The sequence below is a fragment of the Callithrix jacchus genome, chromosome 9 (genome assembly GCF_049354715.1).
Source record: "Callithrix jacchus isolate 240 chromosome 9, calJac240_pri, whole genome shotgun sequence".
Taxonomy (NCBI): Eukaryota; Metazoa; Chordata; class Mammalia; order Primates; family Cebidae; genus Callithrix; species Callithrix jacchus.
Genome location: NC_133510.1, coordinates 11,043,951 through 11,058,227, shown reverse-complemented (window position 1 = coordinate 11,058,227; position 14,277 = coordinate 11,043,951). Strand labels below are relative to the sequence as shown.

Genomic DNA, 14,277 nt, shown 5'->3' with positions numbered 1-14,277 from the left:
TAGAAAAGACAGAACTAGGGGTATGTGTGTATACATACAATATATATTTCCAAACTCTGTCCACTGAGAGGTGCTAAATGCAATAAAAGAAAATGCAGGCCAGACGCGGTGGCTCAAGCCTGTAATCCCAGCACTTTGGGAGGCCGAGGTGGGTGGATCACGAGGTCAAAAGATCGAGACTATGCTGGTCAACATGGTGAAACCCTGTCTCTACTAAAAATACAAAAAAAAAAAAAAATTAGCTGGGTATGGTGGCGCGTGCCTATAATCCCAGCTACTAAGGAGGCTGAGGCAGGAGAATTGCCTGAACCCAGGAGGCAGAGGTTGCGGTAAGCTGAGATGGCGCCATTGCACTGCAGCCTGGGTAACAAGAGCAAAACTCCGTCTCAAAAAAAGAAAGAAAGAAAGAAAGGAAAGAAGAAAGAAAGAAAGAAAGAAAGAAGGAAGGAAGGAAGGAAGGAAGGAAGGAAGGAAGGAAGGAAGGAAGGAAGGAAGGAAGGAAGGAAGGAAGGGGGGGAGGGAGGGAGGGAGGGAGGGAGGGAGGGAGGGAGGGAAGGAAGGAAGGAAGGAAGGAAGGAAGGGAGAGAGAGAAAGAAGGACAGAGAGAAAGTCAGAAAGAGAAAGACAGAAAGAAAGAAAGAAGAAAGAAAGAAGGAAAGAAAGAAAGAGAGAAAGAAAGACAGAGCAGCCAGGAACGTGGCTCACACCTGTAATCCTATTATTTTGAGAGGCCGAGGCAGGCGGATCACCTGAGGTTGAGAGTTCGAGATCAGCCTGACCAACATGGAGAAACCCCATCTCTACTAAAAATACAAAATTAGCCAGGTGTGGTGGCGCATGCCTGTAATTCCAGCTACTCAGGAGGCTGAGGCAGGAGAATTCCTGGGAGGCAGAGGTTGTGATGAGCTGAGATTGCACCACTGCACTCCAGCCTAAGAGTGAAACTCTGTCTCAAAACGAAAAGAAAAGAAAATCTAGTAGCAAAGAGTGAAACTCCATCTCAAAACAAAAAGAAGAGAAAATCCAGTAGCAAAGAGCACAGCTTTCACATCTTCATTTCTAAATACAATTCTCTAACAAAAGGAGCCAGAACTCCTTGGAGAAACAGTTGATTCAAGGAGTGGAATAGGAAAAGGACACAGGGAGCGGAACAGAAAAAGGATACAAGGAGCCTGGACTATCTTGAGAAAGTAAGAAAGTACTTAAAAAAACAATGAGGGCCTTTAAAAATGACTCAGGAACCAATCTGAAGGAGCTCCCAGTGGTTAAATCTGCAACAATATGAGCAAGAAAATAATGACAGTATTGGATTGTAACCTACAGGATAAAATAAATGCCCATGAATCCAAACTAATTGTATCAGAAAAACATTTTTCCTTCTCTCAGAGTCAACATAACAGAACCCTTCTGACACCAGATGCAGGGCAGGGTGATTCCCCATGCCAAGCAATTCACCAACACCAGCTGGGTGCCCTACAAAAGCCAGTTCAATTCTGACACTATCTATGTGAAGACATCAGGTCCCAGTAACGGGCTCGGTCCTAAAAGACTGTCCCTCCAGCTGGAAGCACCTGTGCTTCTGACTGGCCCCCCAATCCCCTCCTCAGGTTCAATCATTTGTTAAAGTAGCTCAAGAACCCAAGGAAATGCTTTATTTATATTCATCAGTTTATTATAAAGAATATTACAAAAGATACAGATGAACAACCAGATGGAAAAGATATATGGGGAGAGATCTAGAAGGGTCACGAGTACAGGAGATTCCATCCTAGTGAAATATGAGAATGGATGTGTTCACCAACCCAGAAGCTCTCCAAAGCCCCATAGTTCAGGGAATTTTACAAAGACTGCTTATATAGGCATGGCTGATTATTAGCTCTATCTCCAGCCCCTCTCCCCTTCTCAAAAGATGTGAAGTGGAGCTGAAAGTTCCAAGCTTCTAATCATGGTCTGGTCTTTCTGGTGACCAGCCCCCATCCAGAAGCCTACCAAGAGTTGCCTCATTAGAACAAAAGACGCTCCTATCACCCAGGAAATTCCAAGGGATTAGGAGTACCATGTCAGTCACTGGAGTCAAAGACCAAATATTAGAACAAAAGATGCACCTAGCACCCCTACTGCTCAGGAAATTACAAGGGTTTTAGGAGTTCTGTGCCAAGAACCAGAGACCAAATATATTTTCACAATATCACATTAATATAAATAACTGAATAAATAAGTGAGAGAGACAGGACAGCTCTATGTTAAGGTAGAAGTCTAACTAGTAATGTGCACAGAAGGAATAGGGAACTAGAAAAGTCACTATTTGGCAAACAGCAAACATCACAGTAATAATTACTACAGGCAAAAAACATCACGGAATGCTAAAATCTGCGGATAAAAGTATGATGAGAAGCAGGATAATTGCAGTCTCAAATATTTATTGCAAGGGGGAAAACAGTAACTACAGTGAAAAAAAAACCTAGCAGACAAAACCATAACCAAGTGATCAAGTAACATCACCCAGGATCCACATAACGTGCCTGCTGATAGGATGCCCTGAGAAGGGCATAATATCTCTTCTGTGGTATTCTTGTCAAAAATGTATTACTTTAATCAAACCATGAGAAACATCAAATAGATCCAAATTGAGGAACGTTCTACAAGTGAATGGCCAACAATCTTCAAAAATGTCCAGGTTATGAACAACACAGAAAGACTACAGAAACATCTCAGATTAGAAAAGGCCAAGGAGCTAACAAAATGCAAAATGGAATCCTGGACCACAGAAAGGACTAATAGGGAAAACGGAGAAATTCAAACACGGTCTACAGATTAGGTAACAGTATTCTATCAACATTAATTCCTGGTTAGATAACTGTTCTGTGGTTATATAAAATGTCAGCATTTAGGGAAGCTGGGTGAAAGTTATACCAAAATTGTGTACAATTTTTGCAACTTTTTTCCAAGTCTAAAATTACTGATACACTGTTTTCTCTACTTTTATGTAGCTGAAATTTCTTCATAAGTTTTTTAAATGAGGCGCACAAGGAACTTATGAAAAATTAAAATATAGTCACTGATATTAAAACCTCAATTAACATATTAAACTGCAAAATTAGGCACAGCTGAAGAAATAATTTTATTATCCAGATGGCAGGTACCAAAAAAAAAACCCAGAAAGTGACTCAGAGAAATAATGAGACAGAAGATAAGCAAAATTAAGAGGAAAGGAACAGGAAATTAGAAAGGAGCACATATCAAACAAGAGTTCCAAAGGAGACTTAAGAGAATAGAGGAAAATTAAGAAGAAAAATGGGTAAGAATTCTCTAGAATTAACAACAAAAATGCTTAGATTCTAGAAATATGAATCCTAAGCAAGAGAAATAAAAATATATCCAAATCTAGACATAGGGTAGACAAAGCTGCAAAATACCAAAAATCAAGAAAAGCTTTTAAAAACCAGAACCAGAAAAATATTAAAAAGATAAAAGATAAATTACAAAGCAACACAGACTCAATCGTACCAACAATTAAAGTCATACACCCTCAAAGGTCTGAGTGAAAAAAACTAATCACACAGAATTCTATACTCAACTAATTATTTCAAGTATGAGGGCAAAATAAATATATTTTTAGACAAAGACCAAGAGTTAATATTAACAAGCCCTTCAGTGTTTCTCATTGAAAGAAACACTGAAGGGCATACTTCAAACAAAAGGAAGCTGAATTCAAACGGATTAACTGGGATGCAAACAGCAATGGCAAAATAAGAAATTGGTAGAGTGAATAAACCTAAAAACAAAGCTTTTTTTAAAAGGTCCTTTAAACAAAGCTACCATGTTGAATTTTTAAAGTAATTCAACTTGCAGAAAAACAAAACAACAACAACAAAAAAAACATGGTTTCATAAGATACTTTCCACAAAGAATAAAAAGCACCAAACATGGAGTTCAAAAATCTCAACTAGGAATATAGCTCCCTCTCATTTTATTCTGAGGTCAAAGACCTTGGTCTCTTCAACCAAAGAAGCGAAGGAAGGCATTTAGCTAGAAGATCCTTAAGATTCCTTTCCAGTTCTAGGATTCAAAGAATAGAAAACAGACCTTCCCAGTTTTAACAGAACATCTTTCAAAACTATAAGTTGTTTACAGTTCAGAGCAAGATCATTCATACAGAGGACCAGTACTTTAAAGCAAGGTCCAGTCTGGAGATTTAGATTTTAAATAATTGGCCATCTGCTTCTATACAAAAGCCAACTGGAAACGGGTATGACCTCAGAAAAAGAACACAAAAAAATAATGCACTGTTAAACCGTTCCATTTTTAAAAAGCTAATGGAGGAAGGAAAGGTGTGGTCCAAGTGGTAGGACAACCAAAACAGTACAAAAACCAGTAAGTCAAAGAGAAAATTTCTAAAAGAAATACAGTATCACTACCAATTGTTACAAAAATAATAAAAACAATCACATTTTAGTCCTAGTTCACAAATTAGCTGACAAACTCCTCCTTTCCCAAAATCTTAAAGATGCATTGTAATTTCTGAAGAGTGATCAACCCTGGAATAAAAATCCCCAAATGCAGGCAGCCTATACTCATAAAGGTACCCTATTCTTCCACCACCCCTCCCCACCGCCTCAATTCCAGCCACTCAGAGGAAGGTATCCTATTCGTTATCATCACCAAGTTTCAATCTTCTGCTAAGGATGAATGAAAAGCTCAATGCTACATGCAAAGAAAGCTTTTATTAAAAAGCAAAGCTATTAAAATACTGTGTTATGTAAAGGCATTCAGTTATACTATAAATACTCCCCTTCAAAATTCCTTCAATAAACGTGGGCTTGGAGATATGGAGCATGAAAAAGTAGACAATATAATTGAAACTTATTAATTTAAGACATGGTGATGGACATCACTTAATAAGAAAAAACTAAAACTGGATGAGTTAAGATATTTTTAAGAAAAAAGCCCTACATTAACGTTTGAGAATACAGGAACGAACACACACACACACACACACACACACACACACACACACACACACACGAGTTTGTTGTTTTGCAATTTCCAAGGCCTTCATTCATATGCTATTCAAACTAAACCTATAATCCAGAGCTCCTGACCAGATTAGTAGTTTTTCTAACACATCACTCTTAATTTTTAGACAATGATCTCAAAAAAAACCCCACCTCCAAATTTATGGGAATCTACATAATCTGCCTAAAAGTAATGCTACATTTCCTACTCTCCATACAACAAGAATCCTTTTATGGCTGGGCACAGCCACTCACCCCTGTAATCCCAACACTTTGGGAGGCCAAAGCAGTGGATCACCTGAGGTCAGGATTTCAAGATCAGCCTGGCCAACATAGTGAAGCCGTTTCTACAAAAAATTTGCCAGCCATGGTGGCAGGTGCCTGTAATTCCAGCTATTTAGGAGGCTGAGGCAGGAGAATTGCTTGAACCAGGGAGGCAGAGGTTGCAGTGAGCCAAGGCTGCGCCACTGCATTCCAGCCTGGGTGACAAGAATGAACTCCATCTCGGGGGCGAAAAAAAAAATCCTTTTACATCTCAAAGCATTTTTCCATTTATGTAAAGTGGGACTGGAAGAAATGTTTCAACTGTGGAATAGCTCTAAAACAGGAAACACAGTGACGGCATATGCAAGGCAATAAAAACGAAATTTTAAGAATCTGTTCTACAAAAACACGATTCTAAGTGTAACATACTTAAATCACTGACTCGAATGTGCAACTGTAAAATAAAAAATTTCAAATAACTAGTCAGAGTTCTGTAAAATAAAAAATTTTACATAGTTATTCAGAGTTCTTTCTTTAAATATCTTACTTTTTTTCTTTTTTCCAAATGGGGTCTTACTCCATCATCCAGGCTGGAGCGCAGTGGCTCAGTCTCAGCTCACAGCAAATTCCACCTCCTGGGCTCAAGTGATCCTCCCATCTCAGCCTCCTGAGTAACTCAGGACCACAGACGTGTGCCACCATGCCTGGCTAATTTTTTGTAGAGACAGGGTTTCATCATGTTGCCCAAACTGATCTCTCCTGAACTCAAGTGATCCACCCACCTTGGCCACCTAAAGGGCTGAGATTACAGGCATGAGCCACCACACCCAGCTAACATCTCAGTTTTTGTTTGTTTGTTTGTTTTGAGATGGAGACTTGCTCAGTCATCCAGGCTGGAGTGTAGTGGTGCAATCTCGGCTCACTGCAACTTCCATCTCCCAGGTTCAAGCCTGTCTCTCGAGTAACTGAGATTACCACCACACCCAGCTAATTTTTGGGGTTTTTTTTTTTTTTTGTATTTTTAGTAGAAACAAGATTTCACCATGTTAACCAGATGGTCTCAATCTCCTGACCTTATGATCCACCCGCCTCAGCCTCCCAAAGTGCTGGGATTACAGGCGTGAGCCACCAGGCCTGGCCTATATCTCAGTTTCTAAACTTAAAATAATGTCAAAACTGAAAAGAAACCCATGATTTTAGAGATAAGAAAACTGAGATCCAAGACAATGAAGTAACTTGCTGGTAAACAACAGAGCTAGTTATAACATAAAAGAAGCTCCACTTAATGTATTTTTTATAAAATATGATCTTGATAACTTCGTTGAAAAAAAACTAAGGACTAAAAATCTTAATTATGTTTTAAATAAACATTGGTAATCAAAGCCATACTCATTTGGGAATTCATAGGAGACCATGCTAAAATTTGTAGTTGCTTAGAAAATGCTCTCTTCTAAAAAGAAAAGCTAGTAAGACTGTAAGAGAAAATATTATTTTCCTTTAACTTTAAAACTTAAAAGTTGGGCTGGGGTGGTGGCTCACACCTGTTGCCCCAGCACTTTGGGAGGCCGAGGCTGGCAGATCACAAGGTCAAGAGAACGAGACTATCCTGGCCAACGTGGTGAAACTCCATCTCTACTAAAAATACAAAAATTAGCAGGGCGTGGTGGTGGGTGCCTGTAGTCCTATTTACACTCAGAAGGCTGAGGCAGGAGAATCGTTTGAACCCAGGAGGCAGGGGTTGCAGTGAGCCAAGACCATGCCACTGTACTCCAGCCTGGGTCAGAGAGTGAGACTCTAACTCAAAAATAAATAAATAAAATACATGCTTTTAAAATATAAATACCATTCAAAGCTGTTTAGTATAAATTCACTTCAAATTTAATCACTAAAGTTTAACTTTTTAAAAAATATCTAAAATGATTTGGAATATGAAAAGATCCTAAGTGAACAGAAAAAACACCCTTAAACCTGAGGCAGGTCCTTAACATCCCCAAGATTAGTACAGTTGCTTAGCATGGTAACTGTGGAATCAGATGTAGGGGTTCCAGCATAAGAAGCAGCCACATAGGAATCACCTCTACTCACTATAACATAAGACTACTGTTTACTGTAACCATGGTTGCTCATTTCTGTAACAATTTCATACACATATCTTTCCATTTCTTAGTCTGAATTGTACACTGCTAGTCACTATTATAAGAAAAAAAAAAATCTCAGGCTAATATAGTAGAGGCCAAATTTAGAGAGAGGAATAAAAATCCTCCTTCAGTCTAGGCTAAATGGACTGATTACACAAAGAAGTCCATACATCCAAAAGCACACAGATGTCTGCACTAGTTCCCAGGGCTCAAACAATACCAGTCATTCAATAGCTTTCCTTTTACGTAAGTTGCTGTGAGAAAGCTCAGTCAGCTCTTGTGAACCTCATAATCCAGGATCCTGGAACTCTGAAAAGTCTACATGTTTCCTCAGCACTGTTTTCATGTACTTTGTCTGGAACTCAAACTTCATATTTCCCCCAAAAAATAAATCTGGAAATCATCTCTTCTGTTTGACAAATGATGTACTCTACCTATAATTACTTTTCAACTAAAACCACAATCCACGATAAAAATCTAAGATCATTAACTCTGAAAGATGATCCAATGAATGCATTTTTCAGTGTTGGAGTTTAAAACATAATTTTAAATATACTCGATCATATGTACATATATCAAATGTATATATACCATTTGACCGGATTCTATTTGTTTGTGTTGCGGTGTTTTACAATAGCCATGACACCAAAAGGCTTCTCAAAAATTAAAAGAAATTTTGAGAGAAGGACTGTTAAGGGTGGGAGAGGGGGTTGAATTTACTCACTCACTCTCTCCTGCTCTCCCGTCCTCCCGCCTCCCACATTAACCACACACATCAAAAACAATAAAAAACATTTCACTGGGTGTTTGACCAAGCCTTTCGTCCACAGGAAGAAAGAGTTATTCTTCACTGAACCACCTTCAGAAGCTAAATAACACTACTTTCTACCTTCAAAGTTCAGTATTGCTGATTCTTCCAATAATCTTTTTTATCAGTTAAGTCTTTGGTGAATTCTCACATTCAATATTTAGAAGTAATAAGGATAAATTAAAGCCACAGAAACTCTAAAGTGTATTTTAATTGAATGGCAAAATTACTTCAGAAGATACTTATCAGACCTGCTACCCAGAAGTAAAGCTCATTAGATTCGGAGGACAAAATGAGAATGATTAATTTACTCATAAAACTGTTAGATCCTGAAGAGTCAACAGGAACTATATACACATATTCAGTCCCTTTAATAATGTATTATCATATAATCATTAATCTCTTATAGAAATGATCAAGATGTGATTCCAAAATTTGGTAATGAAGCTCGTAAGAGCTCTTATGGCCCTTTTAATAGTCTTCCTCACTTCACATACATGTGACATAATGCAAATAAACATGCTTTGAAGAAGAAAAAGTTGTCTCTCCAAAGTTTTCTGCTCTTAAACAGTAAATCCTTAAAGATAAACCAAACCCCCTCTCTCTCCAGAGTACAAAATGCAGAACTCTGAACACAATAACCATTTAATAGAGATTTGATTAAGTTTCAATCATCACCCTTGTAAGATTGAACTTGCCTAGAAGACAAAGAGGGGAAAAAATAACTTTTATCTTTTCACCAAAGTATTCTTCCCTAATGAGTGCCGAAAGCACCAAAATCCTATGTGTTCTACAAAGCAGTAACCTCAGAAACGTTTCAACACCCCCTGAGCCTTACAAACTCTGTTAGCAAAACACAAACTCTATTTCTCAAAAACATCTAAAAAGTTCTCAGCAACCAAATTCTTTGATCCCTACAGTTACATCTGAGACCTCCTCAGGACACCCAATCCTTATTCCTACCGTCAGAGCCACTACAATATCTCCTGGTGCTTTAAGAGCACCATCTTGCTTCAACAAACACCTTTTAATTCCACTCTAAAATATACATATTTGTATTTCCAAACATCTCCCTCTAAAATTTCACTACACTACTGCTCACATTATTCTTCACAGTCAAATCAGTCTTCTCATTTTTCTACAACATGGCATCCAGTTCAACCTCTATAACCAAATCAAGCCTGATATCAAGATAAAGAGGCACATATAAACCTTTCTTCCATTCTTCCCAAGTTCTCATTTACTACATAAAAAGAATTCACTCCTTTCTATAAATGAGTTTTAAAGCATTCTAATACAATTGAAAGCTAAAGAAAACAAGAATTATCCACAAGATATTTATCTTTCGATTTTAACCAAATATTAGTAAGTCATTTCAGGTTCATGTTCAGATAGTTATCTGTAAGCAGCCATGACAGACTGGCCATGACAGTTTATTCAATAAAGAAGTATCACAAGTGGCTCACGCCTATAATTCGAGAACTTTGAGGGGCCAAGGTGGGTGGATCACAAGGTCAGGATTTCAAGCCTAGCCAAGACAGTAAAACCCTGTATCTACTAAAAATACAAAAATTAGCTGGGCATAGTGGTGGGCACCTGTAATCCCAGCTACTAGGGAGGCTGAGGCAGAAGAATCGCTTGAACCTGGGAGGCGGAGGTTGCAGTGAGCCAAGATCGTGTCACTGCACTCTAGCCTGTGCGACAGAGCAAGACTCCATCTCAAAAAAAAAAAAAAAAAAAGAAATATCACAAAATGTTATATACTAATAGCAGAAATGAGGCATAATGAGTAACGCAGGGATACAGCTCATACTTTGTAATGAGATTTACTCAGAGGCTCAAATTTTCTTTTTCATTAGAAAATAAACCTTTATTGCAAATACATGTTTAGCTACCTAGAAATGAATTATTTAATAACTTTTATTTTTCATTCAATGCTGACATATTAAATAACACTTCAGAGTGTAACATAAAAAAAACTAGTATCACAATATCATTGTGTATATGTTTTATAAGATCTAGATTAGTCTATCTTATCTTGAGCTATCAAACACTATTCTTGTTTTCATTCCTTCTTCTCTCCCTTCAAATTATCTTCTGATATCACAAAAAATAAATACTGATGAAAACCCAAGAAATGTAAGTATGACTATTCCATAAGTGCAATTAGAAACCCAAAACAATTTATAGGAACGCTAAGAACACAACACCCTGGGTACAGTGGCTCACTCTGTAATCCTAGCACTTTGGGAGGCCAAGGAGGATTGATTGCTTGAGCCCAGGAGTTCAAGACCAGCCTGGGCAACACGGTGAAATTCCGTCTCTACAAAAAAAAAAATATTTTTGAGACAAAGTCTCATTCTGTTGTCCAGGCTGGATTGCAGTGGTGCAATCTGAGCCACTGCAACCTCTGCCTCCCGGGTTCAAGCGATTTTCGTGCCTCAGCCACCCAAGTAGCTGGGATTACAGGGGTGCACCACCATGCCTGGCTAACAAAAAAATTGTTTTAGTTAGTCGGGCATGGTGGTACCCACCTGAAGTCCCAGCTACACGAGAGGCTGAAATGGGAGGATCGCTTCAGCCTGGGAGCTTGACAGTGCAGTGAGTTGATTGCATCACTGCACTCCAGCCTGGGTGACAGAACAAGACCCTGTCAAAAAATAATAACAACAACACAACATAACTTTCCACATTCAAGTCTACTCAACAAAGAAGCCCAAAGAATCTAAAATTCCCATTTTCTCATAGGGGTCAGGGTAGTTTATGTCAGTGGAGAAAAACCAAAAGAGGGTACGATGATCTTTGTACACTGTACAAAAACTTACCCACTTGTAGGATCTAAGGCAATAGCTCTGGGTTGATCCAACTCTTGCCAAAATAAAACTTTTCGTAAAGATCCATCTAAATTAGAAACTTCAATCCGATTAGTTTCAGAATCTGTCCAGTACAATTTTTCTCCAAGCCAATCACATGCCAGCCCATCAGGGGACAATATTCCAGAAACAACAACACGCTGTACACTCTCAGTTTTGTTAAATTCTGTTTGTTTAATGGCTTCTTCGCTGACATCACTCCAGTATATCAAGCCATGACCAAACACAAAGTCCACCGCAGCTGCATCCTCCAAGCCTCCAACTACAATCGTAGCATTCTCTTTGCCATGTGTAGCATCAACCAATCGCAAGTCCCGTCTGTTTGCATAAAGCAACAAAGGGGCCGCTAGAACAAAAAACAGAAAAATATGTAAGTGAAAAGGAAGAAAAGGTATTTGTTCTTATAAACTGGGTTTCAAATCAGTATTAGTGAGCAAAGACTGTCAAAAATAAAAAAAGGGTAAATAAATCAGTAGGAGACCACCTAAAATTCTTTCACACACAAAATATTATTTTTGCAGCATTTAAAAAATAAAACATAGCAAAAGGGGGAACCATATCCACCAGGATAGTCTTTTCTTGTTAAAATAACTCAGATAAAATTTTAAAGCCTGGCTATACCAAGAATTGGCAAGGATGTGGAGCCAGTATAACACTCATACTCTAATAGGGTGAATGTAAAAATGGTACAGCCACTTGGGAAAACAATTCAGCAGTTTCCTAAAAGGTTAAACATACAACCTACTGTATAATCCAAGGCAATAGCTAGGTATTGCCTATTCCACATCTAGGTATTTACTCAAGAGAAACAAAAACATATGTCAATACAAGGACTTGTATACAAATGCTCATAGCAATTTATTTGTAATAACCCAAACTGGAATCCACCCAAATGTTATCAAAATTTAACTAATAGATAAAAAACTGTGATACTGCCATATAAAGAAAGTAATGACCTCTTATGGGTAAATCTCAAAATAATTCAGAAAGAAAGAAGCCAGGCCAAAACAAAGGTATATATTGCATGGCTTCCAACTATATGTCAGGTGTAAAATTTCCAGAGGTGTACACATGTCAAAACTTTTACAAAAGGCAGACTAGTCTATTATTAACACAAAGCAGATTAATGGCTGCATCAAGATAGGGAGAGAGGGTGTAAAAGAATGAGGAGGATTAAAAAGGGGCATGAGCAAACTTTTGAGGGAAATGAGCTATATTATCAATAATAATGATGGTTCCAGAGGTGTATACATGTCAAAACTTATTAAAGTTTACACCTGACATTAGCAAAATTTATTGTGTATCAATTATACCTTAATAAAACTGTTACAGTCTGGCAGATATAGTTATTAGTAAAACTACTTTATTCTGTTCTATGTTACTATTAAAATTACCTTTGAAAAGACCCGAGGCCAGGCACAGTGGCTCATGCCTATAATCCCAGCACTTTGGGGGGCCGAGGCAGGCAGATCACTAGGTCAGGAGCTCGAGACCACACTGGCCAATATGGTGAAACCCCATCCCTACTAAAAATACAAAAATTAGCTGGGTGTGGTGGCGCACGCCTGTAGTCCCAGTTACTCGGGAAGCTGAGGCAGGAGAATCGCTTGAACCAGGGAGCAGAGGTTGCAATGAGCCAAGATTGAGCCACTGCACTCCAGCCTGGGTGACAGAGCAAGACTCTGTCTCAAAAAAGAAACAAAAAAAAGGAAAAGACCCAAAACTAAAGATAAAGCCAATCTTACAGAAATAACATTTAACTTTGAGAAAGCTGAGGCTGTTGGAATAGGGTAGTATAAATTCCATGTTTTTGTTTTTATTCACTATTCCAAGCTTCTGACATTTCCTTTCCTAGTATCAAGCAGCAATTAAAAATCTAGAGTACCACTGTCCCATAGAACTTTCTGTAATGATGGAGACAGTTCTGTGAATAACACAGTACCACCAGTCACATGCAGCTAAGGAGCGCTTAAAATGTGGCTAATGTGACTAATAAATCTTTAATTTTATTTAATCTTTTTTTTTTTTTAGATGGGAGTTTCGCTCTTGTTGCTCAGGCTTAAGTGCAATGGCACAATCTTGGCTCACTGCAGCCTCCACCTCCTGGGTTCAAGTGATTCTCCTGCCTCAGCTTCCCAAGTAGCTGGGATTACAGGTGGCTACTGCTACATCTGGCTTATTTTTTGTATTTTTATTAGAGGTGGGGTTTTGCCATGTTGGCCAGCCTGGTCTTGAACTCCTGGCCTCAGGTGATCCGCCCACCTCAGCCTCCCAAACTGCTGGTATTACAGGCATGAGCCACCACCCTCATCCCCAATTTTATATAATCTTAATTCATTCCCATTTAAACAGGAATCAGGCAGCGAAAGTAAGACCAAGCCAGGCATGGTGGCTCATGCCTATAATGCCAACACTTTGGGAGGCTGAGCAGGAGGACTATTTGAGCCAGGAGACCAGCCTAGGCAACACATGGAGACTTCATCGCTACAAAAAAATTAATTAAAAAAAATTAGCCAGGCATAATGGTGCACACCTGTAGTCCCAGGTACTCAGGAGACTAAAATGGGAGGATCACTTGAACCCAGGAGTTTAAGGCTACAGTGAGCTATGATCACACCACTGCACCCCAGCCTGGGTGACGGAGGGAGACCCTGTCTCAAAAAAAAAAGAGAGAGTGAGTTATAATGCAATAATCTACTTGATCTTCTTTCATAATTACTTACTAAAGGTCTATAACTGTGTCATCTGAAGCCGAGCCCAAGTACCATTTAGAAGTAACCATTCCCTGTTTTTCAAGAAATTACTCCAATATCAAAAAAGTGATGTTTACACTATAGATTGTGAAACAGTTACGAATGTATACTATTTTCATCTATAAGTACCACATAAACTTCCCTAAGCTTAAATCCAACCTTCTTAGTCAAAAACAAATTGGCAGACAGCTTTTTTCTTTTGAGACTGAATTTTGCTTTTTTTTTTTTCCTTTGAGACGGAGTCTTGCTGTCGCCAGGCTGGAGCACAGGGGCGCAGTCTCGGTTCACTGCAACCTCTGCCTTCCGGGTTCAAGCGATTCTTCCCCCTCAGCCACCTGAGTAGCTGGGACTACAGGCGCGTACCAAACACCCGGCTAATTTTTGTATTTTTAGTAGAGACGGAGTTTCACCATGTTGGCCAGGATG

The 14,277-nt window shown here is 38.7% G+C and overlaps 1 protein-coding gene across 6 annotated transcripts in view; it reads right to left on the bottom strand.

The window, feature by feature from the left end:
- LRP6 (LDL receptor related protein 6) overlaps window positions 1-14,277 on the bottom strand; it is a 151,182-nt gene that overhangs the window by 117,744 nt on the left and 19,161 nt on the right. For 2 of the 6 annotated variants that reach the window (XM_078338294.1, XM_078338296.1), the window contains exons 2-3: window positions 11,051-11,444; window positions 10,760-10,875 (exon numbers count right to left, since the gene is read on the bottom strand). The exons of 2 other annotated variants lie outside the window; for them this stretch is intronic. Coding sequence is in view for 2 of the 4 variants with exons in the window: in XM_002752136.6 (XP_002752182.1) it covers window positions 11,051-11,444 (394 nt within the window). In the remaining 2 variants the exon portion in view is untranslated. The remainder of the gene's footprint in view (window positions 1-10,759; window positions 10,876-11,050; window positions 11,445-14,277) is intronic. 2 more of the 6 variants (XM_002752136.6, XM_009003312.5) reach the window with 1 other exon arrangement.